This window comes from Cucumis melo, chromosome 6, assembly GCF_025177605.1.
Source record: "Cucumis melo cultivar AY chromosome 6, USDA_Cmelo_AY_1.0, whole genome shotgun sequence".
In the NCBI taxonomy this organism is placed as follows: Eukaryota; Viridiplantae; Streptophyta; class Magnoliopsida; order Cucurbitales; family Cucurbitaceae; genus Cucumis; species Cucumis melo.
In genome coordinates, this window is record NC_066862.1 from 10,801,166 (window position 1) to 10,827,556 (window position 26,391).

At 32.2% G+C, this 26,391-nt stretch overlaps 2 protein-coding genes and 1 long non-coding RNA gene across 5 annotated transcripts; 2 read left to right on the forward strand and 1 right to left on the reverse strand.

Annotated features, from left to right (window-relative positions):
• The first annotated feature begins 9,576 nt into the window (after positions 1–9,576).
• LOC107991458 (secreted RxLR effector protein 161-like) lies at positions 9,577–10,245 on the forward strand. Its single transcript, XM_017046403.1, has one exon. It carries the CDS (start codon positions 9,577–9,579, stop codon positions 10,243–10,245), a length of 669 nt encoding a protein of 222 aa, XP_016901892.1.
• Positions 10,246–16,876: 6,631 nt separating this feature from the next.
• On the forward strand, positions 16,877–19,797 carry LOC103496126 (pathogenesis-related thaumatin-like protein 3.5). Of its 2 annotated transcripts, none has more exons than XM_008457863.3 (3): positions 16,877–17,074; positions 17,400–18,063; positions 19,536–19,797. In XM_008457863.3, the coding sequence occupies exons 1-3, from the start codon at positions 17,017–17,019 to the stop codon at positions 19,687–19,689; spliced, it is 876 nt and encodes a 291-aa protein (XP_008456085.1). In that variant the 5' UTR covers positions 16,877–17,016; the 3' UTR covers positions 19,690–19,797. The 2 variants fall into 2 exon arrangements, with proteins under 2 accessions (XP_008456085.1, XP_008456086.1); XM_008457864.3 differs by having other exon boundaries at positions 16,909–17,074; positions 19,528–19,797.
• A 2,188-nt stretch (positions 19,798–21,985) lies between these two features.
• Positions 21,986–25,482, reverse strand: LOC103496127 (uncharacterized). 2 transcript variants are annotated; one of them, XR_007821734.1, is made up of 4 exons: positions 24,851–25,482; positions 23,035–23,085; positions 22,490–22,684; positions 21,986–22,260 (listed from the first exon to the last, which is right to left on the reverse strand). It is a non-coding gene; the product is annotated as an uncharacterized LOC103496127 (long non-coding RNA). The 2 variants fall into 2 exon arrangements; XR_539076.3 differs by lacking the exon at positions 21,986–22,260 and having other exon boundaries at positions 22,376–22,684.
• Between the last annotated feature and the right edge of the window lie 909 nt (positions 25,483–26,391).

The following is a 26,391-nucleotide window of genomic DNA, read 5'->3' on the forward strand; positions in this document are numbered from 1 at the left end:
TTAGTTAATCGAAACCATAGAACTCAAATGGATGAGCATATAACTATCATATGCACACATCATCTCATTCTCTTGAATTTCTCCTCCGATGGTTTTTTCTCCTATTCTTTTTTTTATAAAACTAATTTTCTCTTTGCTTTTAGGATGATTTTCATGATGTTATAAAAAGTTAAAGATGAAAATATCAATTCTTAAATTAAAATACTATCTAAAAAAGTGAAATTGGTGGGGTATGGAAAGTAGTTTTCTTTGAAAGGGAGAAGACTTGGGAGATAATTGATATTTTGTTTATCAATTGTTTTTTTGACGTTTTCAATAATTAATTAACTAAATTAAAGAAATTAATTGTTAACGCTTCATGGGCGAAGAAGAAAATTCTACTTGTCCCAAAATTGTAACAAAAATATTGCTTTTATATAGATATTGAGAGGGAGAAGAATAATTCAAACTTATGCAAATATTGTTTTTTTACCTTATATTGAAAAAGGAAAAATTAATACAAAATGTCAAGAGGTTTTTTAAAAATATAATAAACCGGCAAAATATTTATACTGTATAAAACAATTTTAAAAACGGAAAAAACTTATAGATTCACAATGAAAAATATAAAAAATGCGCCAATCAACGCATGCAATTAATCGACCAAACGTACATGTGTAATTCTTATTTTAAATGATCGTGATATGCGATCATGTAGGAAAGCATACACGATTTTGGTTCAAGATTGTGTACCAAAATATTTTATGTTTGATACACGATCGTGTACCAATATATAAACGATCATGTACCAAGATCGTACACAATCGTTTAGGTTTGGAAGAGGAAATATATGAAAGATGACGAAGATTGTTTACCAAGTGGGGATTTAAAGAAGTGAAAAAAAGAAAGATTTAAAAGAAAGAATAATAATAGTAATCGTAGAACAATCACCATGATTTCGAAAAAATATAAAAGAAAAATCGTAGAAGAAGAAAGAAAAGGACGAAGGAAGAAATTGGAGTTGTGAAAATTCAAAAGCGTCAAGGACAATTCCAATCTATTTAAAAAATGGTTAGCTTCATGGGCTTTTCGATTTTATTACACAGACCGTACATATTTTGGTGTTTTATTATATTTATGAAAATTAATCTAATTAAAAGATTGTAGTTCTAATTTTAATTCAAGAAGACATCTATTTTGTATAGGATTTGAAAAGCTTCTTTCATCTCAAATTATCACCCATGAGAATTTAATCAATAGTGTTTTAGTTTGTTATTAATTGAATATCTACAAAATAGGAACACACAAATATTTACATATATTAACATTTTGTTGATTTAAAATGCAAAAAGATTAAAAAAGATTTATTTATGCATATATTCAGAGTCAGAATCATTGCAAAATGTTTAAATGTAAATTTTTAGATTAATAACATAAATCCAATTTCCTTAATTTCTTCCTCTCTAACAAATTTTTTCATAATTTCCATTTTTTTTAAGAAAACTTTTTTTCGATGGTAGTAAAGTAAAGCATACCTCTATTTACTGTCAAAAGAAAGAAAAAACACCTCTATTTAAGTTAGGTTATACTCAAACTTAATCTTTGTATTAACCATAGAGTGACAAAATTAAAAATAAGTTTTCAATCCAATTTCTCTAATTTCTCCCCCAACAATTTTTCTCATAATCCAAAAACTTTTTCTTATAGTAGTATGTAGTTGCATTTCGATCTTCAACAATTGTTCTATGTTTAAATGTGCATTTCTCATAATCCAATATGTAGTTTGCTAAATTATAGTAGTATGTAGTTCCATTCAAATTTAGCAAACTGGTACGTACAAAAATAGAACAACAACGGCAAGACATATCGATATTGGAACGGAAACCGCAAAACAGAAAGAAGGTTAGTAGATGGTTAAGTCGCGAAACACGCTCTCTTTAAGACGTTTCGCGACTCTGCTCCGGATCGTGCAAACAAAATATTGCTCCGTCGTCCCCAGGATAAAACAACCTCTTCTTCAATCGATTTTGCACAGAAACCAACTAAAATCAAAATCACTCAAAATGACAGACATGGTATAGAGAGCTTATGAACCTTTTACAGACAGAGAACTTTGATAGAAAAGGAAGGACAAACAGAAAGAGAAGAACATGTTTTTGTTGTGTATTCGAATAAGAGAAGGAATGAGATATATATAGTGATTAAAAAATGGATTACCAACGGTCACAAAACAAAACTTATGGGGGAGAGTAATGATATTAAAATCATGGGAGTAAGTTAAATTGATATAAATGTTTTGGACATTCAAAAATAAAGTTTTAGCAAAAATAATATAATTGAGCAATTCTTTAATGGTATATAATCCACTATCACTGCACCGTTAGTGAGCAATTCTTTAATGGTACTGTGCTTACGACATACCTGTCGTCTCTTATCATTATAATAACAGTTTTGAACTTCTGTGATAGCTATAATACTATCACAATGAATTAGTATGGCTGGTATCGGTCTTTTCCATGTGGGAATCTCTAATAGCAAGCTTCGAAGCCAGCTTGCTTCTACACTAGCAGTAGCTAGTGTTATCATCTCTGATGTTCACTGAACTAAGATTGTCTGTTTCTTGGATTTCCAAGCAACAACTCCTTATGCTATATTAAAAATATAGCCACTTGTAGCCTTTGAGTCATTTGAGAGGGAGTTCCAATCAGCATTGTTATAACCTTCAAGTAAAGCAAGAAACTTTTTATAATGTAGTCCTAGGTTTTGGGTTTTCTTAAGGTATCTCATTACTCTCTCTATTGTATTCCAGTGTTCTAGGCTAGGTTTGCTGGTAAACCTACATAGTAATCCTATGACGTAAGCTATGTCTGGTCTAATGCAATCAACAACATACCTTAAACTACTTATGATACTAGCATACTCGGATTGGTTAACATTGTCACTAGTGTTCTTGAATAATTTAACACTAGAGTCATAAGGTGTACAAGTTGGTTTACTTTCGAAGTAGTTGTACTTCTTTAAAATCTTTTCTATGTAATGAGATTGATCTAAGAAAATTTCATTTTCAGTTCTGATAATTTTGATGCCTAAGATTACATCAGCTTTGTCTAAGTCTTTCATGTCAAATTTTGCACTCAACATAGATTTTACATCATTTATGACGTGCATGTTTGATCCAAAAATTAACATGTCATCTAAGTATAGGCATATGATAGTACATAACCTACCTAGTCTTATAGTAGATAAATTTGTCACTCTTATTTACTTTGAATCTTTTTGACATGAGTAAGTTGTCAAACTTTTTGTGGCATTGTTTGGGAGCTTGTTTTAGGTCGTAGAGGGATTTGTCTAGTTTACAAACTTTGGATTCTTAACCGTGAGCTATGAAACCTTCAGGTTGTTCCATATAAATCTCTTCTTCTAAATCACCTTTAGGAAGACAATTTTACATTCATCTAATGGATTAAGAGATTGTTCAGGACAACTATAGATATCAACACTTTTATTGAGGTGATTTTAGTGACTAGGGAAAAAGTATCGAAGAAATCTATGTTTTCCCTCTACCTAAATCCTTTTGCTACTAATATAGCCTTATATTTATCTATTGAACCATCAAGTTTGAGTTTCTTTCTTAAAACCTATTTGCAGCTTATGGCTTTACAGCCAGGGGGTAAATCAACTAGGTGCCAAATTCTATTGGATTCAAGAAAGTCCATTTCATCATTGATAGCTTCTTGCAATAAATTGGCATCTACTGAGAATAAGGCTTCTGTTAGATCTTTTGGATTTTCTACGTTGTACGTTTTGAAGTCTTCTCCAAAGTCTTTTATGGTTCTAGCTCTCTTGCTTCTTCTAAGTTCAGGATCTACTTTCTTTTCTTGGGTTTAGATCCTAATTGAAGGTATACTACTGAAACTTGAGCCTCCACTAGTTTGACCATTTAAGAACCCACTATTTCTAGATTTAAAAGGAAATCTTTCCTAAAAAAATTTTCGTTATTCAATTCTATGATTACTTTGTTTTCTAAGTCATAGAACATATAGGCTTTACTATTTTCAACGTATCCTATGAAGACATATTCATAGGCTCGACTTGCTAGTTTCTTTCTTTTTGGATAAGGTATTCTAAAATAGGCTAAACAACCCCAAGTTTTAAGATAAGACAAGTTTGGTGTTTTATGTTTAAGGACTTCGCATGATGAAGTTTTACTGTTTGATTTGGGAATCCTATTAAGAACATAATTAACAGTTTTAATTATTTCACCCCACCAAGATGGTGCTACTCCTGATTCAAGTAAGATAGCAACTACTAACTCAGTTAGAGTTTTGTTCTTTCTTTCTACTTTTCCATTTATTTCAGGAGAATAAGGTGCAGTAGTTTCGTGTAATATTCCTTTTGAGTTATAAAACTCATTGAAGGCAACTGAATCATATTCAGTTCCTGTATCACTATGAAGTCTCTTAACTCTTTTGTTAAATTGATTCTCTATTTCAATTAAAAACACCTTGAACATGTCAAAGCATCACTTTTATTTTTAAGAAGATAAATAAAAGTGTAGTTAGAACAGTCATCTATAAAGGTAATTACATATCTCTTTTACTGTTTCTAGTTAAAGTGTCATCAAATTCACATAAGTCAGAATGAATTAATTCTAAAGGCTTTGTTACTCTAGTTACTGACTTATGCGAGGTTTTGGTTATCTTAGCTTGACTACAACATGCACATTTCTCAAAATCATGCAAAGATAACTTAGGTATAAGATTTAAGCTAGTCATGTTGCTAATTAACCTTTTATTAACATGACAAAGTCTAGCATGTCAAACATTAAAAGAAGACAACATGTAAGCAGAAGATAAATTCGCATTAATTTCCAAATTCATTTTAAACATGCCATCAGTAGCATAACTCTTTCCCACAAATACATTATTTTAAGTTAAGGTATGCAAGTCTAATCCTATGGTTTGTATGAATCTAGCCTTGTTGAGGAGATATGTAGAGACCAAATTCTTTCGAATTTTTTGAGTATGCAGAACTTCCTTCAGGCCAAGTGTCTTGTGGAATGTGAATTTCAGTTATACTTTTCCAATGCATGCCAGTTTGGTTGTGTGATGATCTCTCAGAGGGATATTTTTATCCTTAACTTCATTATATTTTATAAAAAACTAAAGTCGTGGCAGACATGATGGGATGCACCAGTGTCTAGCCACCAGTCTTTAGACCCCCCCAATTACATTAACTTTAGAAATCATAGCTACTAACTCATCTTCTATTAGGTTCGCCTGCGCACTAGGACAACTCCTTTTTCTACAATTTCTAGCTAAATGTCCAGGCTTATTATAGTTATAACAAACAATTTGTACCATACTTTTGGACTGGGGATTGTTCTGTTTGTTGGATCCACGTTTCATCTTGTTTCCTTTCAGCTTCTCCAAGTTCGGTTTCAGAACTGTAGTGGACTTCTTTCTAGGGATAGCATTCACCTTTTCTTTTTTATCAGGCTTCCTTGCCTCCTCCTCTTTCCTTAATCTCGTGATTAGACTTTTCAGTGAGAACTCCTTGGTTTTGTGCCTTAGAGTGTTCTTGAAATCCTTCCACAGTGAAGACAACTTATCAATAATAACAACAACTTGAAATTGATAGAGAGAAAGAGAACATAGTTTTAGTATGGTCGAATTTCCTTCATCTGCTTCCCAAATTCCACCATTAAACTCCCACTTGGTTCATCCATTTGAAGTAATTGATCGAATCTGAGACTATATCCGGATTGAAAGAGATGGTTTCGATTCTATAGATTATTCTCGATGGTCAGATTGTTCGGGTTCTGCCTGATTTTTGGTACATGAGTTTCAGTCTCGACAAAATTTCACTATGGAAAGGAAAATGTTAATGAAAAATTTGTGTGAGCGATTGTGGTAGTGCAATTGTGGCTGCCTGCACAATCGTGGTTGCGTAATCTTAGCACAATCGTGGCTGCCTACATGATCGTGTGAATGTCGTAGCAGCACAAATCGTGGTTGTGCGATCGCGGTAAGCTGTGAACAATCTTGGTAAGCTGTGGGCGATCATTGTTGAAAATTTCTTTTTATTGTCCTTGTCTTTAGACTTAACGTGTTAGTGGGGTAAGTATGTGTCATCACCACTAGCACACTAGTACCTAGTTTATAAGAGAGTTTGTTTTAGGTTTTCCACTTTTTGATTTGTTCATCTTTCATTAGTTGAACGTGCTTGTATTGCCCATATATAGACCATTTGATTGATTAATAAAATAAAGTCAAGTATTGAATATTTTCTTTTGATTTAATTAACATTGGTATCAGAGCTGAGTTGGTGAGTGATATTGGGTTAAACAAACAAAAAAGGGTGAGTGATCTGAGAGTTGGGTTGGTGAGTAAAAAAAAAAGGAGTGAGTGAGCGAATGCTTCTTTCATTTGTCTTGCAGCAGCAGTGTATTATCATGACAACTGATAACTTTGTCCAACCAGCAATTCCTCGCTTTGATGGTCATTATGACCACTGGAGCATGCTAATGGAAAATTTCTTGAGGACTAAGGAATATTGGTAGGTTGTTGAATCTAGAGTAATAGAGCCTGCACCTAAAGCAATATTGTCTGATACACAAAAGTCAGAATTGGAAGCATTGAAGCTGAAGGACCTTAAAGCAAAAAACAATCTTTTCCAAGCAATTGATTGAGCAACTTTGGAAACAATTATTTGCAAAAGAAACCTCTAAACAGATTTGGGACTCTATGAAAAAGAAGCATCAAGGGAATGTGAAGGCAAAGCGGGTGCAACTTCAAGGTCTTTGAACCAAATTCGAGACTCTACGAATGAAGATGAGCGAGTCAATGATTGATTTCTTTGCAAGAACAATGACAATCGCCAACAAAATGCGGATCCATGGAGAAAAAATGGAGGACATCACCATTGTGGAAAAGATTCTTTGATCAATGACACTAAAGTTTAATTTCGTTGTATATTCCATAGAAGAGTCCAAAGATATTGATAAGCTTTCAATTGATGAGCTGCACAGCTCTTTTCTGGTTCATGAGCAAAAAGTTATCAAGCAAGAAAAAGAGGATCAAGTATTGAAGGCTTCAACTAAAAATCAGTCTAATATTCAAAGGAGATAGAGGATGAGGGAGATCGTGATTTAAAAGTAGAGGAAGCAACGATCGTGGCAGCCAACAAAGACACCATCAGTACGAAGAGAATCAATTTCAAGGAAGAGAAAGAGGAAGAGGAAAGGAAAGAGGAGACCTCACTTAACAACTTACAAGCCAACAGACAAGTCACATATTGAATGCCACCGATGCCATAAGTATGGCCATTATCAATTAGAATGTCGAACAAATTTGAATGGAGAAAGAACTCACTTTGCAGAGAAAGAAGATGAAATATCTATTTTAATGGTGTGCCATCTAAATGAAGAAACTCAACAAAACATGTGGTATTTAGATATAGGTTGCAACAATCACATGTGTGGAGACAAGAAGGCTTTTTCCGAACTTGACGAGTCATTCTGCAATACTGTTAAATTTAGTGATAACTCCACCGTTTCGGTCTTAGGAAAAGGACGGGTGACTATCCAAACCAAAGGGAACTCTACCCACACCATTTCTAATGTTCTTTTTGTTCCAGATTTAAAGACCAATCTTTTGAGTGTGGGCCAATTGCTAGAAAAAGGGTATGAGTTATCTATCAAAGATGGAACCTGTAGAATTCAAGATGTAGATATAGGTTTAATTGCTCAAGTGAATATGACAGCAAATCAAATGTTCCCACTTTATCTTCAAAACACAACTCATTCTTGCTTCTCAGGGAAATTGAAGGATGTCTCTTGGCTATGACATTTTTGCTATGGTCACTTGAACTTTGATGGATTGAAAACTCTACAGTAGAAAAATATGGTGACAAGGCTTCCTCAAATTGAAGTTTCTGCTGAAGTTTGTGAAGAGTGTGTTGTCAGCAAGTAACATCGAGATCCTTTTCCAACAGGAAAGTCATGGAGAGCAAAGATACCATTGGAGTTGGTGCATTCAGATTTGTGCGGCCCGATAAACCCCTCTTCAAATGGAAGAAAACAATATATAATCACCTTCGTTGATGATTATAGTCGGAAAACTTGGATATATTTTTTGTAGGACAAATCTGAAGCTTTTATTGCTTTTATGATCTATAAAGTGCAAGTTGAGAAAGAAATTGACACCTCAATCAAAGTTCTTCGCACAGATCGTGGTGGAAAGTATATCTCACGAGAATTTGAAACTTTCAGTAAGAATAATGGAATCAAAAGGCAGCTAACTGCAGCCTACACGCCGCAACAAAATGGTGCCTGTGACCGAAATAATCGCACTCTTCCCAATATGGTAAGAAACCTTTTGATGAAAAGTGGTATTCCAAGAACTTTCTGGCCTGAAGCAGTCAATTGGAGCATCCATATTTGAATAGAAGTGCTGCACTTACTGTACGAAATATGACTTTGGAGGAAGCATGGAGCGGATGGAGGCTGAAGGTAGATCATTTCAAATTTTTTGGGTGTATTGCCTATGCCCATATTCCATATCAGAAGCGAACAAAGCTAGATGACAAAGGAGAAAAGTGTGTCTTTCTTGGTGTAAGAGATCAATCAAAAGCTTACAAGCTTTACAATCCTTGCACTAAGAAAATTATAATCAATTGTGATGTAGTTTTTTATGAAGAAAATTTTTGGCAATGGAACAAAAAGGTTGCTGAAAAACAAGTGTCCACAAACTTTGATGGAATTGATGATGAGGAGTCACAAAAGCCAGCAGAACATGATCAACTCGATTCAACAGATGGTCCGATTAATCCACCAAGCTTGTCAACAACATCAGACAACGAAGAAAGACCTCAACGTACTAGAAGAAAACCAACATGGATGACAAACCATGAGGTGACAGGAATCAATAAATCTGATGACCTGTTTACATATTTTGCTCTATTTTTCGATTGTGATCCTACATTTTTTGAAGAAGCTATTAATGATCCAAAATGGAAAAGGGCGATGGATGAAGAAATTGAAGCCATTGAACAGAACAACACATGGGAGCTGACTGATCTTCCTAAAGGTCACAAGACAAAATTGAAAGTGAATGGCGAAATCGACAAGTACAAGGCGCGCTTAGTTGCAAAAGGGTATAAGTAGGAATTTGGTGTTGACTACAAAGAAGTCTTTACTCCAGTTGCAAGACATGATACAATCAGATTGGTGGTCTCTTTGGCAGCCCAAAATTCATGGCCTATTTTCCAGTTGGATGTGAAATCAACATTTTTACATGGTGAGCTCCAAGAAAAGGTATTTGTCGATCAACCTCTTGGTTATGTGAAGCTGAAAGATGAACACAAAGTTTATAGATTCAAAAAGACATTATACGGACTAAAACAAGCTCCACGAGCATGGTATATTCGTATAGATGCTTATTTTTCTAAGGAGAGATTTAAGAAATGTCCACATGAGCATACTCTTTTTACAAAAATTGAAGATGGAAGAAAATTGCTCATTGTTTGCTTATATGTGGATGATCTTATTTTTATTGGAAACGACAGTGCCATGATTGAAAAATTTAAGAGATCTATATGGTTGAATTTGAAATGTCTGATCTTGGAAAAATGCATTATTTTTTGGGGATTGAAGTGGTTCAATCAGCAAGTGGAATCTTTATTTCTAAAAAAAAATATGCACAAGAGATGTTGGACAAGTTTCGAATGGCGAATTGCAATCTTGTGAGCACGCCTATAGAAGTGGGTCTTAAACTTGTTCGAGATCCTAAAGGAAGGAAGATTGACAACACACTCTACAAGCAAATTGTAGGGAGTTTAATGTATTTGACAGCAACAAGACCTGATAGTATGCATCATATAAGCATTATCAGCATATACTTGGAATTCCCAGCAGAGATGCAACTTTTAGCTGCCAAAAGGATTTTTCGATACTTGCAAGGAACTTCAGAATATGGACTATTCTACAAGAAGGGTGAAAAATCAAGTTTAGTTGATTTTACTGATAGTGATTATGCTGGTGATCTTGGTGATAGAAAGAGTACTTCTGGATATGTATTCATGACGAGTTCGTCAGCAATTTCGTGGTATTCAAAGAAGCAACCAATTGTTACTCTGTCAACAACTAAAGTAGAGGAGCTATACTTGAAGCAAGAGGGTGCTACTAAAGTCTACCGTGATAATAACTCTGCCACCAAACTTTCTAAGAATCTTGTTCTCACGGAAGGAGTAAGCACATATATGTGAAGTTTCACTTCCTAAGGTATTTAATAAGAGATGAAGTTATTGAACTTTACTACTGCAAAAGTGAAGAACAAATTGCTGAAGCTGCTTGGAGTTCGTGCAATCAATAAGTCTTTAAACTGATCTTTTTTTAGAAAAATTATCAGTTTAAGGGAGGCATTGTTGAAAAATTCTTTTTATTGTCCTTGTCTTTAGGCCTAACATGTTAGTGGGTAGGTATGTGTCATCACCACTAGCACACTAGTACCTAGTTTATAGGAGAGTTTGTTTTAAGTTTTCCACTTTCTGATTTGTTCATCTTTCATTAGTTGAACGTGCTTGTATTGCCTATATATAGGTCATTTGATTGATTAATAAAATTAAGTCAAGTATTGAATATTTTCTTCTGATTTAATTAATAATCACGACTAACATAAATCGTTGGATAGTTTTCCATTGATTGTTATAATAAAGAACAATTACATTATTAATACTTGCCCGTTGGAGCCTCCCTCATCCACAAAAAGATCATCGTCACACCTCTTATTAGTAACAGAAAAAAAAGAGTTTTCTTCAACTCTAAAAAAAATCTTTTCCATCCATCTCAGTCCTAATTTTTTTTTTGTAGTATTTTTTCTCTTTATATTTATTTTTGTATACCAAGAATGAATAAAAATGTCTATTGAGTGTTGAGATTCAAGTGTGGTTCCAATGTCGTTCATACCGACGGTATTAGAGGTTGTTTTATCCTGGGGAAGATGGGGCACATGATATCTATTTAAACGTGTTTTTGTTTTATATATTTTTTCACCACAAAGCCTAGCTTCACCGAAGTGCTACAACAGAAAAGCTTAGGCCCGTTTTGCAAGAAGTTTTTTGAAGGGAGGATGTGTTAAGTTGGGGTGAGAAATGTACGACAATTAGGATGTACGAACTCCACTGGTGTCGAGTCACACGATGTTTGGCTATTAAAAAGAGTCGAGGATTGTGTATGAAGGAAATTTTAGATTTTTTTCTAAATTATTATTATTAGTAAGCGTTATCTTTTTAAACTTTTTGTATGTGTATATATATATATATACACATACATGTATGTATATAGTGTTTTATATATCTCAAATAAGCTTTAGATACATGCTTTATTTTGTCCTAATACATATATGTGTATATATATGTAGGGAAATTTTCATAAATATAACAAATCGGTAAAATATTTATGGCCCGTATAACAAAATCCCATGAAGTTAGCTATTTTTTAAATATTTCAGGTTTGTCTTTCTCTTTTATCGTCTCTCTTCCCCTCTTTGTCTGTGATTTGATTTTTTTTCTTTCCGTTATCTTTTTTCTTTTTCTTCTTTTTATTTGGTTCAAGATCGTGTATCAAATAGGAAAGATATATATTTTTTTAAACTTTTATTTGGTTGTTCAAGATCATGTACTAAATATAAAAGATTGGAAAAAAAAAAACATCGTTTAAATTTGGATCGTGTACAAAAAAATAAATTAGTCAAATTTAAATGATCATGTACAAAGAATCATAAAAACTCATTTAGATTCGGGTAGCAAAGTTTTTTTATATGAATTTCTTTGCTTATACTCTGAACGATCGTGTAGCAAAAGAATCTTCAAAAAAATCGTTTAGGTAAATCTAAACGATCGTGTACCAATTCTTAAGAAAAAAAATCGTTTAGATTTGGATATCCAAATCTAAATGATCAAATATAATGATCATGTAACTAAATCTAAACGATCGTGTAACCAAATTAAACTATCGTGTACATAGAATTTTTTTAAAAAAATCGTTTAGATTTGGGTCCAAATCTAAATGACCGTGTAACCAAATTAAAAGATGGGTATACAGACAATTTAAAAAATAAATATTTAGATTTGGAGACCAAACCTAAACGTGTACCAAACAATAGTAAAATATAAACGATTGTGTACCAAATATATTACGCACGTTGTTGACGGCGTGGTTAACAGAGCATTTTTATAACGCCCCAAAATTTAAGGTAATTTATTTTTAATTATCTTAAGTTTAAATTTTTGAAATTTTTTTGTTGTAGTTGAGAAAATTTGATTAATTATATATTTGATTGTATAGATAATTAAATTTGAAGGTAAAATAATTATATCAAGTGGATAATATAATTAAGTAGGGTTAATTTTTTTTGTTTAAAAAGGAGAATTGTGGGGTTTTAAATGAACAGAGAGAAAATATTTGTTTTATTTGGATAAGTTTGAGGAGATAGGAAAAGGAAAAGAAAAATATTAATTAATATTATTATTTTTGTTTAAATATGGTATGGGAAGTCGTGCCATCTTCATTGGGAAAAAGAAAGAAAAGAAGAAAACTCTAAAAAAAAAACCCTAATACATTGACGCCACCTTCTCCTACGACCGCCGTTTGAAGCCGATCGGTCGCGTTTGCCCAAGTCGTTAGCGGCGTCGTCCGTAGTTCTGCCAAGCCGTCAGCGTCTCCGTCCGTCGTTTCGTCAAGCCGTCAGCGTTCCCGTTGCAAGCCGTCGATCGTTAGCTCGTCGTCACGATTCGTCGCTCGAGTTCACAGCAAGCGTGCTCCGTCAGATCGAAGCGCCGCCTTCACTCGCAGCCCGAGCCGTGAGCGTTTCTACCACGCTGTCGCTTTCCACTTCGAGCCGCGTGCGAGCCCATTCCAGCCGCCCGAACCGCGACAGCAGCCGCCCCAGCCACGCGTGTGTGTACGAGTGAGCCCACTCCAGCCTTTCGAGCTGCGCCTTCAGCCTTGAGCCGCCAAGTTTTTTTAAGCCATCTATTTATTTTTAGCCATTTTCCACTTTTTGGTAAGTTTTGGCTGGGTTTTTGGTAAGTTTTGGTTGGGTTTTTGGTATACCCAACTAAGATAAATTTTTGGACCTAAAATAATTTAATTATGGATTTAATTAAATTATTTTTCTTAAAGAACCAGTTGGACCAATTTGAAGTTGCACTGTGGAACTATTTCGAGTTAAAGGAAATTTGTTGCGACCTTGACCTTGGGATTTCGCTGCTTGGAAAGCGTGTTTTGCTGTTAAAATTTGACTGAGCTAATCTCCAAGTAAAAGATTCTACTACTAGATCCTCGAGCTTAATTTAAAGAGACCGCATGTATGTATGGTTATGTACCGATGATGGCTAGCTACAGAACTTGAGGTTGCAGATAGAAACTGATATTGTAAGTATGACTACTGGATGACTTTGTGGTTAGAGTTGATAATGCATCGATGTTATCACCTACGTTTTAATGATACAGTATTGTGATTGAGGATGATATGACATGATATGATATGACAGGATATGGATGACATGTTATGGCATGATATGCTATGATATGATTTGGTGATGTGTTATGTGCATGCTATGGATAGGGTGTATGTTAGCTTTACCTATTAGAGTCATACCCACATGAATGTCCTTTGGGGTCACCACTCTTTTAGATGACTGTGTAGTTCGACGGGATCACCAGTCTGACATTGACATTGACATAGACATGATTTGAGAGATTCAACGGGATTGCTCACGCTTATGACTGCGTAGTCCGACGGGACCACCAGTCTGACATTAACATTGACATAGACATGATTTGAGTGATTCGACAGGATCACTCACAGCCCAATCATCTTAGGTATTCCTTATGGTTCACCAAAGACCAGCTTGTTCCTACGAGATCACAGATTGCACGTGTTCGGGAACGTGCCAGTTCAGGGGGTACCACTCTTCAAGACTTTAATAGAAAGTTAACAGGCACCTAGCGGGACTAGTAGTGGGTTCCTTACTGAGTATATTTTTATGCTCACTCTTTCTATTTCTATTTTTTAGGCAGAGGTAGAGGTAAGAGTAAAGGCAAGCTGATGAATGACCAGAAGTGACCGTGGCGAGCCATAGGGACACGTTTGCTTCCGCTTACGTCATGTGTCTGATTTCAGTGTTGTTACTTCCTATCATTTTATTTTTGGTTTTACTTATTTCCTTGTTTTCCCTTTAAAACTAGTAGGGTTCGAGATAGGATTTTGTTTAAATTTATTTCCATACACTATTTATAAATTTATTAACAATTTGTAGTTTTGTTTTATTATTTATTTAATTTAAATAAATTACTTTTTTTCTTTTAAAGTAAGTCCTCAACTTAGTATAAGAGGTTGAGTCCTTACAATTTTTTTTTATATTTTTCATTGTAGATCTATGGATTTTTTCCGTTTTCGAAATTGTTCTATACAGTGTAAATATTTTACCGTTTTGTTATATTTTTGAAAAGAACCCACACACATATATAATTTTAAATCAAGATGAAAATACTAGCTAGTTTATTAATTTGAAGTTAACATATACACACACGCATGTATATACACATATATAATTAAGTATATTTATTTAGGTAGTAAGCGGAGAAATCACTAATTTAGTAAAACATTTTTCATTTTTTTGTTGGTCAATTTAATTGGCTTGAAGACCTAGCTAGATTTTTATCTTTTAAACTTAAAAATCAAAATGGAAAAACTTAATGACTAGATAAAAATTAAAATTCCAATTTTGTGATTTTTTTATGCCTAAGATATAATTAGATAAAAAAAATTATTACTTTAAATTCAAGATGAAAATACTAGTTTATTAATTTGAAGTTAGCATATTATGATATGAAAAAGAACACGATCTTTTTCATATTAGTTAGGACAGTGGTAAACATCTATGAAACATTTTTTAAAACTTAGTAAAATCTAAATGTAAGACATATAGCTAATATTAAATTTATTAAATAAACAACATAATTAATCAGATATAATAAAATTATATATCAATTTCTATAAAAGAGGTTATATATTTTAAAATTTCATAATACGTGCATCCCATATATAATAAACTAGTTTGTATAAATTGGTCGAAGGTATAGTTTAAACTATGTTTTACAAAAATGATATTTCATCTACCTAAATATATGTATGACAAAAAATAATAGTGCAAAAAATTGGCATGATCTAATATAACCAATATTTATTTTATAGATTGCTAAAATTTGGACAACACTAATCTGCACTCCAGACATAGATTATAATAACGTAGACTATAATTTAAAAAATAAACTAAAAATATAGTCCAAACATTAAATATTTGTAAGAGTAACAAATGTTGATCATTCAACTGGTATATTTTTTTAAATGTCAAGTCTACCCTTTCAATGATTATCATTGATAAATCAAGGATGGCAACTAATAGCACACATTTCTCAATATTGAAAACTATCATTAATAGCATCTACAATGGTAGCCACTATCAATTGCTACAACTAATAGTTGCTTCCAATGATAACTTTTAATTTGAAAATATTGGAAAGAAGCATTCGTAATGATCGTAAATAGAGACTTATATAACTGTGATATCAGTTATTAGATCCACTAACCCTAGCCATTTAAAGCTTGAACAAGAATCTAAGATGAAAAAACAGACTTAAAATTGAAGATTAGGAGGAGAGAGCTTTACACTTAGCTACTTCTTAGGACTTAACTCAAGCTTGAAGACATTGTATCCTTGGAGGAAGCAAAGAAGGTGACAATTATCAACTTTTAGAAATAATCCCTAAAACAATTATTTATCATAAATATACAGTATTGATTAGATGATGATTAATTAAAAACTTAATCCTAAGGGATATTAAGGGAGAGGGCATAGAGAGGGGCATAACAAATTAGGTAACTATGAATATTTAAATTACCTTTTGAGGCCAAATACTTGAAGACATCCATTTTATCCTTAAAAACATAAAATAAACTTTTAGCTTAGGTTTAGTGTATGGACAATATAATGATCTTGAAACACCCTTATTAAGTTGGTTGAGTATTATTATTTTCTCATAACATAAAATTTGACATTGAACTAATGAAAAAGTAAATCAAATTAATTAGTTGAAATATTATACACACTTTTTCTTTTTTACTATACGTGGTACGGAGAGTACGTAAATTGAACCTTAAATGATCTTGAGATTGATTAGAACACAAGTTCATGTTATTATTAGTTGATCAGTACTTATGCTAAAGCTACACTTAATCATGAACGTATTATATGTATATAAAGGATTACATGATGAGATTTTATATATATCTATCTTAAAAGTTAGGAGATGTTCAAATTGTCATTTTTACTTGTCTATTTTAAAAAAAGAAAAAAGAAAAAAGAAAGAGAAAGATTCAATAGTTTTCCACTTTTTTCTTATTCTATCACGATTGAAATATAATCTCACCAAAGATATTCTGTAGTACATATGAATCATTATATAAAGAGAAAAAAAAATACCTACATGCATACATATATATATATATATATATATATATAACTCATTGGGATATATTTTTACTCTCACACAGCAGTAGGTAGGAATAATAAGTCCTTAGATATTATTTTTATTCTAATAGAGAATCATGATTGAAGAGAAAGGAAAATAATGGATCTTACACACGAGAAAAGGAAATAGAGAAATATAATATGGATAGTTAGAGCATTTGATAGAGAGCAAGGTATCATTGGATATCTTTATATGCTCTATAAGCAAGGAAGCTTTTTTTTTATTTAATTTCTCTCTCTTTCTCTCTCTCTCTCTTCTTTAATTTGTTTCAATTTGTCTCCATTTACATATATATATTATTCACTCTCCCTTTCTTAGCACCTACTCTTCTTCTTCCTCCTCCTTTCTTGATCCATAACTTATCTTATATAAGCTTCACATGTCTTCTCTTTCCCTCCACTATCAACTAGCTTCTTAGAAAAGGGTTCACACCCACGTTAATGGCTATATCCATTCCCAAAACTTTCATCTTCATTCTCATTTTCATCTTTTTTACGGGTAAGTTTTCTTTTTCTTTCGAGATTCGATTCTAAAATTAATAGCATGTTTGATATATAGGTAATTTAGGTTCCATTATTTTATTTTGAAAAAGGAATTAATTTGAAGAATATATATTGTTGATAACATTACAACTATCTTTTCTTTAATATGTTCATCGTCTTCAAAATTATGTTTTCATATTACCTACCAAATAGACCTTAAATTTACCAATACAGAATTTAGAAGTTTAAGGAGATAGATTAAGATATACTATATGTATTCCATGTTTTCTAAAAATGGTGTGTGTTATAAGTTTGTGCATATTGTGATCAACTTTTGAAAGGGCCTAGGGTTTTGGAAAGTACAAGAACATTCACCATTGTTAACACATGCAAAGATACAATATGGCCTGCCATAACTCCCGGAGGAAACATCACTGGTGGTGGATTTTCTTTGAAGCGTGGCGAATCCGCCGTCTACACCATTCCCGACTCATGGACCGGTCGGATATGGGCACGAACAGGTTGTGACTTCGACAAGAATGGGAATGGAAAATGTCGGACCGGGAGTTGCGGGGAAGTGCTGAACTGCACAGGTCCTGGAAGCCGTCCTGCCACCCTTGCGGACTTCACCCTTGGCTCTATAGATTACTATGATGTCAGTGTTGTGGATGGCTTCAATCTTCCTATAGCGATACAGCCGTCGGGTGGAAAAGGAAACTGCAGCTCCGGGGGTTGCGATGGAGACTTGAGAGACAACTGCCCACAAGAGCTGGCGGTGAAGGAGGAGGGGAAGGTGGTGGCATGTCGGAGTGCGTGCGACGTGTTTCATACCGGGGAGTACTGTTGCACGGGTCAATTTGATAACCCGATGACATGTTTACCAACAAATTATTCGAGGAGTTTCAAGCAAGTTTGCCCAGCGGCTTATAGTTTTGGATATGATGATCCTACAAGCATTTTGACTTGTTCTTCAGCCGATTATGTTGTTGCCTTTTGTGCAACTAGGTATGCTTTCATTTCTAATTTCTTTACTTTTTATTCTTCTTATTTTTAGTGTGTTATACATGAATTCTTCTTTACTCAATTTAGGATTTTATTCTAATTTCTTTTTATGATTTATAAATTATTAATTTTAAAAATAAGAAACCTAAACAGCATATTACTTTTCTTTTCTTTTTTTTTTTTTTTAAATACTTTGAGGTTTTTCCTCAAAAATATAGTAATAGTAAAGGTTAACGTTGTTTTTAAGCATAACAAAATAAACCAAAGTTACATATGTACAAATATAGCAAAATGTCATAATTTATTAGTGATCAATCATGGCACTAGCTAAGCTAAAATTTGATGTTGGGGGCACAGTTGTTAATTCATATAAAATTCAGAATGTAGCCTATAGACTTTAGAATTTGTTTTTATATCATGGCACCTAAACGTTAAAATGTGTATAATATGCTTTTAACTTCTTTATTGTGTTTGTTAGATTCCTATAGTTTTAAGTTTATTTCGGATATGTCTCTTACTAATTTAATTTAAAAATAAATTCACTTTAAAAACTATATGTTGTATCATATATTAAATTTAATTTTATGTCCAGTACATTATTATTATGTGTTTTTATTTTATATATAAAAAAAAAAGTTAAAATTAATGTGTGCTATCTATTACGTACAAATTTTAAGACTTCCAATAAAACAATCCATTTAAATTTTAGCATGTATGAAACCTATCGACTCTAAAATGGAAAGTTTGTGATTTTGTTAGATATATTAGACACCACAACGAAATTTAGAGAATATGTTTTTAATTTAATATTTATATAAATATAAAATATAATATTTAAATTAATTAAGTAATTTAGTATTAAAAAAATATGCAGTAATATCAATTACAAAATAATAAAAATTTCAAATATATATTTAAATAACGAGTTCAAGGTGAGTTTAAGTAATTTAAGTGCATGTCTCTCTAATCGCATAATTATTGTACTTAAAAAAAGCAAATAACTAAAAATGTTTTAAACCCTTACCCTTGCATTGCTTCGCCGTTGGATTTTGGGTAAACTAATATCATCTATTACTAAGGTCAGCGGTGGATTTACGTAGAGGCTAGTAGGGCAGATGTCCCCCTAATATTATCGATTTTTATATTTTAATATTAATTTTGAAGTATCATATTATAATATATGTTAAATAATGCTTTATTTTAAACAAAGTATGGTTGTAGCGTAGTAGTTGTGTCTTTACTCACACACACAAAGTCGTGGCTTTAAGTCGTGCATTTTGCAAAAACTTTGTAGACTTTGTATTTTGTTTTTGAAAATATATATACATGTCTAGCTATTTTTTAAGTTAGAGTTGTAATATACAACACACATGACCTCTAATATATATTACAATTGGCCTTCCTTTCCTTTAATATCTCTAAAAACTAAACTACCCCTTAGAAGTTTTGAACTAATTTATTGGGTAGAAATGCAGGAATCAAAAGGTTTGCTCTTATGATGACAAGCACCTAAAATGCAAAGTGGAGAGCTCAAAGGCCTCAACAACGTTACCAACAATCTCCCAAAGATGGCAAAGCTTCATCTTCACTTTTCTCTTCATTTTCATATTATTTGGAATTTTGTTCTAGTATGCTCATTTGTTAAATATAATTTCATTTACCAAATTTATTCTTTTTCAATTTTAGTTCAAATCAAGAAAATGCATGAGATACTTACCCCTATTTGTTTCACATGTATACATAGCGTTATTTATAATGAAATAGAAGAATGTACAAAAGAAAAAGTATCGTAAACATAACTTAATTTTCTATTAAGTCTAGTTAACCGATGAGAGATGTCAATTTTGTTGATTCCATGTGTATTCTTAAGAAACTTTATATGATTATTTGGTATTTTTCTTGTAGAGCAACGGTAGGGTAGAAGATTAAAACCTTGAATCTCTAGTAATGGAGGTTGTGTAAAATACCATTGAATTGAGTCGAGCTTATTTTGGAAAATATTTGGTAATTTGATTCTTACTTTTGATTTAAAATACTAATATTAAAACATGTAGTGAACATTTGAAAAGGTATCTCAATCATCTAGTAGTGTAATAATATAATTTAGATCTAAGTTTTGTGTGTATGACAATGGAAGATGTCATGTCATCCTTAAAGGAATTGAATTGATGAGTCAATTAGTATAACCATTCACTTTATTAAAGATACTGTTTCTCCTATCATTATTTTGGACTTGAAGAAAATTATGAAGCAATGCCAATGGTAAGCATCATTAAGGAATAATTGTAGGGAAATAGTAAAAACGTGGGCCACCTAGAGTTTTGGCAAAATTTTAGATTAATAACTTTTTTTTTTAAACGTGTCACACAGATGCCATATTTTAAAGATATCCTCGTTCTGCTTCGAGTATTGGTGTATATCATATTGATCGAATACAATGTAATTCATGTATCATTTGTTTTAATTCAGTGTATTATGATATTTTAGTGATTGATTCAAACCTAACAAAATCCATGAATAAAGTAGACAAATTATTGAAACACAATGTATTTTTGTCAGTTGGTTACGAGACTATAACCTAATGGAATGAGAAGTCAAATTCGGGGTACCAGCAGATTTTTCCTTATTTTTGAATTATAAAATCTTGGTTAGATATCATATGTGTTTTGATTTAGCTAACTTTTAAAAATATCTAAGTTTATTAAAGGAACGTTTTCAAAAATACCAAAATGTTAAAAATACTTACAAAATATAGCAAAATTCATCAAGCTCTCTGTAACCAATATAAGATTTTTTGCTATACTTTGCAAATAGTTTCTTTTTTTTTTTTACTATTCATAACAATAATTTTCATAAATGTAACAAATCACAAAAATATTTACGGACCGTTTAACAAAAAAACAAAAGTACATAGGCCCGATACAACATTTTCATAATTTTCAGATTTGCTCTTGAATATTGTAGACACATTTTTTTCTTCTTCTTTTCGATTTATATTCATCTTCTCTTCACAGATTTCTTCATCTCATCTTTCCGATTTTTGTTTTTCTATTTTTAAACGATTTATTTTTCTGTTTAAATCTCATATTTCATCTTTACCATTTTCAACAAGATTCTTTGAAGCTACTTCATCTTTCTCATATTGGAGAATGTCAAGATTGTTTAAAAGTTATTTTGACATGATCTAAACAATCGCTTACCATTGTTAACACGATCTTTTACCATGGTCATTACGATTGTTTAAATTTGAAAGCTTTTTTCCCATAATTTAAAAAGAACTACAAAATCGTTTAAATTTGAAGATCTTTTCTCATTGTTTAAAAAGAACCACATGTGATCATGTTGAAATGATTTAAAAAATCTCTTACCACAGCCAACACTACGTGTAGCATGGTCAACACGCACTACTACAAAAATAGACTTTCTTGACGTTTTTAAATAGTAAAAAATTGTTATTCTTGACAGTTTTAAAATTGTCATTAAAGCCAGTGTCAAAAAAGTCGAAGTTTTTGACGGTTTATAAAAGTCAACGTGAACGTTGACGTTTTATAAACGTCAAGTATAGAAATTTTCATGACAGTTTAAAACCGTCAAGAGTATGAGTTTTCCTGACATTTAATAACCGTCAAGAAATTGATTGTTTATGACATTGAAAAACCGTTAATAATGTACTTGTTTATGACATTTTAAAAACATCAAGAATGTACTTCATGATATTTTAAAACCGTCCAGCATGTTCTGAATTTTCTTTAAAATTGTAATTCAATTATGTTTTTGCTCCCATTGTCCTGTGTAGTGATCTAACAACAGTTTCATAAATATATATAAACGACGATATCATCAACTATAGTTTCAAAGCTCGAACATAAATATGCACGAGGACAATTCCAAAACTTGAACATATATTAACATTTCACAAAACTAGTACACATAGAAATAAGAACTTTCAAATATAACAATAACATAGATAACGTTTTTACAAAGAAACTAAGTACACGAAATCTATCAAATATCCGTAAATGGACAAATACAAGCAAAATAGAAACTAAATCTTGATAATATATTTTTACAAAGAAACTAAATATAACAAGGTATTGTCATGAATAACAAAATTACAACAAATCTTGTCATTAACCAATACCAATCACTTTCTTGGTAGCTTCATCACTACATTAGATCGATCGGATATTGGTGCAAGACCTAATAGAAACACAATAGTTTTCAAGAGTTACATAGTAGGTTCAACACTTGGTAAGAGATTAAAATGATCAAAGTGAAGCTTGAGAACCAAAAACTAAAGAGAATAGATAAGGAGTGAGAATCAATAAGCATAAGCCACTAATAGCAATCGTGAAATTATTTGTTCTGTCGAGAAAAATGCAATGAATAACCAGATCAGATTACATCATGAAATAATGCAACCACTTACTTAAATAAACTACTTGTGAGTAGCCGGGACCCAGGTAGCTCGTGCGAAGAACTTCTACTATCTATAAAGTATTTAAAATATGTCAAGCACCACAAGTATATAGCTTTTCACAGTATACTACACATGGTTCGCTGTAAATAAGACTCAGTGGGTCAACCGATCTTTCTCTTGTTCTCTTATGTAAATGTCCATTTCCTGGAAACAAAATTCATAGCTTTTAGACATTTAAAACTGAAAATTTCATCATGTTCTAGCTTGAGTCTTCTTAAGCTTCATAAAATAAATAAATGTAGATTAGTTTTTTGAGCTCAAAGTTGATTTGAGTTAATAAATACCCTTCTTAGAAACTAGAACTCTTAATTCAATAAAAAATAAAAATAAAAAGAGAAAAACAGACCATCATAGCAGAAATATGATATGAATAAAACTATTATACAAGGAAGAGATGAATGACACAAAAATTCAACCACAACTTGATAAAATCAGCAAACTATGAGGGAAATTGCTAAACACGAAGTCGAAGAAATGAACACGGCCAAGCTTACAACAAGTAGCTTGTACAAAATTAATTCAACGTATTCTCCAACATAACCAGCCTGCAAAAAGAAAAAGCATCCTTCCTTAATTCAATAACAAAACCTCACTATTATTATTATTATTAACCATTTAAAAAAATTATTTTTATGAAACAATTTTTTCTCTTAAGAAAACAAAACGAAAGAATACAAGTTCATATGAAAAACCAACCCCACAAAAACTATACTAAACAAACCATTATTATTTTGAGAAGAAGCTAATATTGTTTTTTAGTGAAGAAAAGATGAAGCCTGTACAAAGAGAAGCTAATATTGTATTGTCTACCCAACAAAAACTAAAATTTTGAACTAGAGTTCTAGTTCTAGTCAAACATCTTTCTGTTATAATTACTAATTTAGTTCTTCTTTGAGTTCAAAGCAATATTTTATCTTTCATAAAAGAAAGATCGAAGAACATTTCAATCTTGGTTCTCAAGAACCTCTCTAGGAAAACAAGAAAAGCTGGCTAGGATTTTGAAATAAAAAAGGTAAGTTTTGTAACATTTTCTAATCTCATCTTCCACCTTCAAATATTGCTTAAATCAGCTCACAATATCATAAAGTTAGGATATCTCCATCTGACAAAGAAACTCTCTCCTTTTTTTACCCTTCAGTTGCTATTCTCATATTTTATTGAGTTTCAACAAAGGACAATCAAATTATCCCAAAATTTGTGCTGCAATTTTCAGATAAGAAAAAAGACAATAGAAAGAGAAAAATAAATGTTGTTTGAGAAAAAACTGCAAAATGCTGCATAATAGCCCTAAAGATTTATAATCATTTATCTGCATTCTAATTTCAAGGGAAGCCCTAAAAAAAACTATAAATCATATGATCCTCAAACAACCATAAATTCAACTATAAACCAAACATCCCTTTGGGTTGGAAGAGAATCAGTCAGAGAAAACACTTCAACCTTCAAGGTAACCATCTATCAGTTACAAGTTGCATACTCAGCCCACTAACGAATCAACAAAAGCTACCTAAAGACCTATTCAATGAACGTGAAGTTGAATAAGAAACTCCCAAAGTTATTTCCACAGTTACCGCACTTCAAAATTAAGCTATAGAATGGTTTTCATAAACGTTTAGATCATAATAATAAACTAAATAATAAGAGGTATATCTGTAGATCATGGTGTAAACATCAAATTGAGGGGAAACTAATCTACAGTATAAGAATAACAAGAGTGAAAGAGAAAGTTTCAAATGCAAAATGGAATTAAGGTCAGGTGGCTCTCCAACCATTGTGTAAGTATAATACAATCTATGTGTTGGTGAAATCCATGTTAGTGCAAATAAAGGCATCTCCATGATCATGACAAACATTGTATGCTATCTAAACAAAATGACCAGAATTTAGATGCATAAACTTGAGAATCCTAATTTACAGTCAGAAACGGTATAATCATATCTCTATGTGGCTTATTTAGTTGTGCTACATAATTTCTTGGTCATTCAAAGTGGCATTAAGTAACCCACATCATTATTTTCAAGTCAATTGAAAAGTTTGACTTTTGGTATAAGCCAAGGTTTTTAACGATGCAACATCAGCTTTGCTGGACCATGAATATTTATTTTTCTAGTCGTTTATTCTTCCCCTGCTAAAGTACCTTGTTATTCATTCTTCTTGATCTTCCGATAAAAAAAAAGCTTTCAAAAAGTATTTCAGTGTTCAACTACTTTAAGCTAAAAACTCAAAGCAATATCTTGGAATGGGTGACGATTGACGTATTCATCACCGAACATAAAGTAAAAATATGAAGAAGACAAGATAAAAACATACCCATCTGGATAGATATCTCCCCGCATAGAAAATACGACTGATGAATCAGACTTTAAAGAGGCAGAAATCAATTTACTAGGCTTCAAAACTCCAAGTACATAGTAAATCTTACACCCAAATCATCCTTATTTACACGAACAGTCCTACCCAACTTAAGCTGGAAATCTCACCCAACTTCGATTGGAAATAAAGGGGAAACTCCAACTAGGCTTCAAAACTCCAAGTACATCGTCATCGTTCTTCTTAGAACGATGCAACTCCTGAATGGTCTTCGGAAAATTAGAAGCATAAAGATAAACAGCAATGAGGGCAATGCCTACTACGACAACAAGCTTCCTAGGAGTGCCAGCAAAAAGCTCCCTCGACAAATTAATGTGAGACGACCGGATGATAAGCCCAGTGGACAGCGAACTCAATACGGTCGAAGACGGAAGATGACGTCGGCCACAACCACTAAACGGCGCGACCACCAAACGACGTTCGGCAAGACGTTCAACGGAGTGACGTTCGACAAGACAAATCGATGTTCGACGAAAATCGGCGCAACCACACCTCGGCGAAACCACGATGGAAATACAACAGAGACAAGAAATTAAAGAAAATTTAGGGTAGGAGGCGCGCGATGGGTAGAAAGGAAAAGGAAAATTTATGGTTTTTAATTTATTAATTAATGAAAAATTTAATATTTTATTTATTTTAATTACTTAGTAAATCGCTTGTTTACAAAAAAAATCTTTGATTTTAAAACCAAGAATTTAATTGATATAATTTAACGTTTTTAAAACGTCAAGAAAAATTACATATTAATTGACGTTTATAAAAAATCATAATATAATTTTCATTCAAATCTATCGAAAATAATTTTTAGTTTGGATTGAAATATGAATGATTTTAATGATATATAACTTATAGAGAGTGCAACACTATAGTAACATAAAAAGAGACAGATAACACATCAACATTTGTTAACTCAGTTCGCTGAATATCATCTACATCTGGGGGACTGTCTACCCGAAATAGAGGATTGTATTATTCATGAATACAATAAATTTTGAATACATAGTCATAACTGGAGGAACAACACTTCTACACTATTGTTATTGTACTGTCCTAGGACTGTTTCCACAGAACTTAATCATGAAATAATAGTAACAATCATAACTATTTGAAGGTAGAACAAATCTCTCTTTTAATTGCTAGTGATGTATTCAACTTTTACTCCATTTGGAAATCATCTTCTATCTATTTTTTTTCCTTCCTTTTTCGTCAAACAGCGTAAGAGAAGCCCCTTACCATAATCAGTATATATCCTTGGTTCTTTTCTGCCTGTTGTCTTCTTCAGGAAGTTACCAATATATAAGATAAAATCTTAACCACTTATGGGCCCATCTTTTAAGGGAGGATCTCAACCAAACCCTTAACAACTTCTTAAATAAATGCATACACAAAAATAAAATAGGTGGGACCATTATATTAAAAAACTTTCCAAGACCACTTACCTTTATTTCTGCATACAAACACATATTCTCACCCAGCCATAT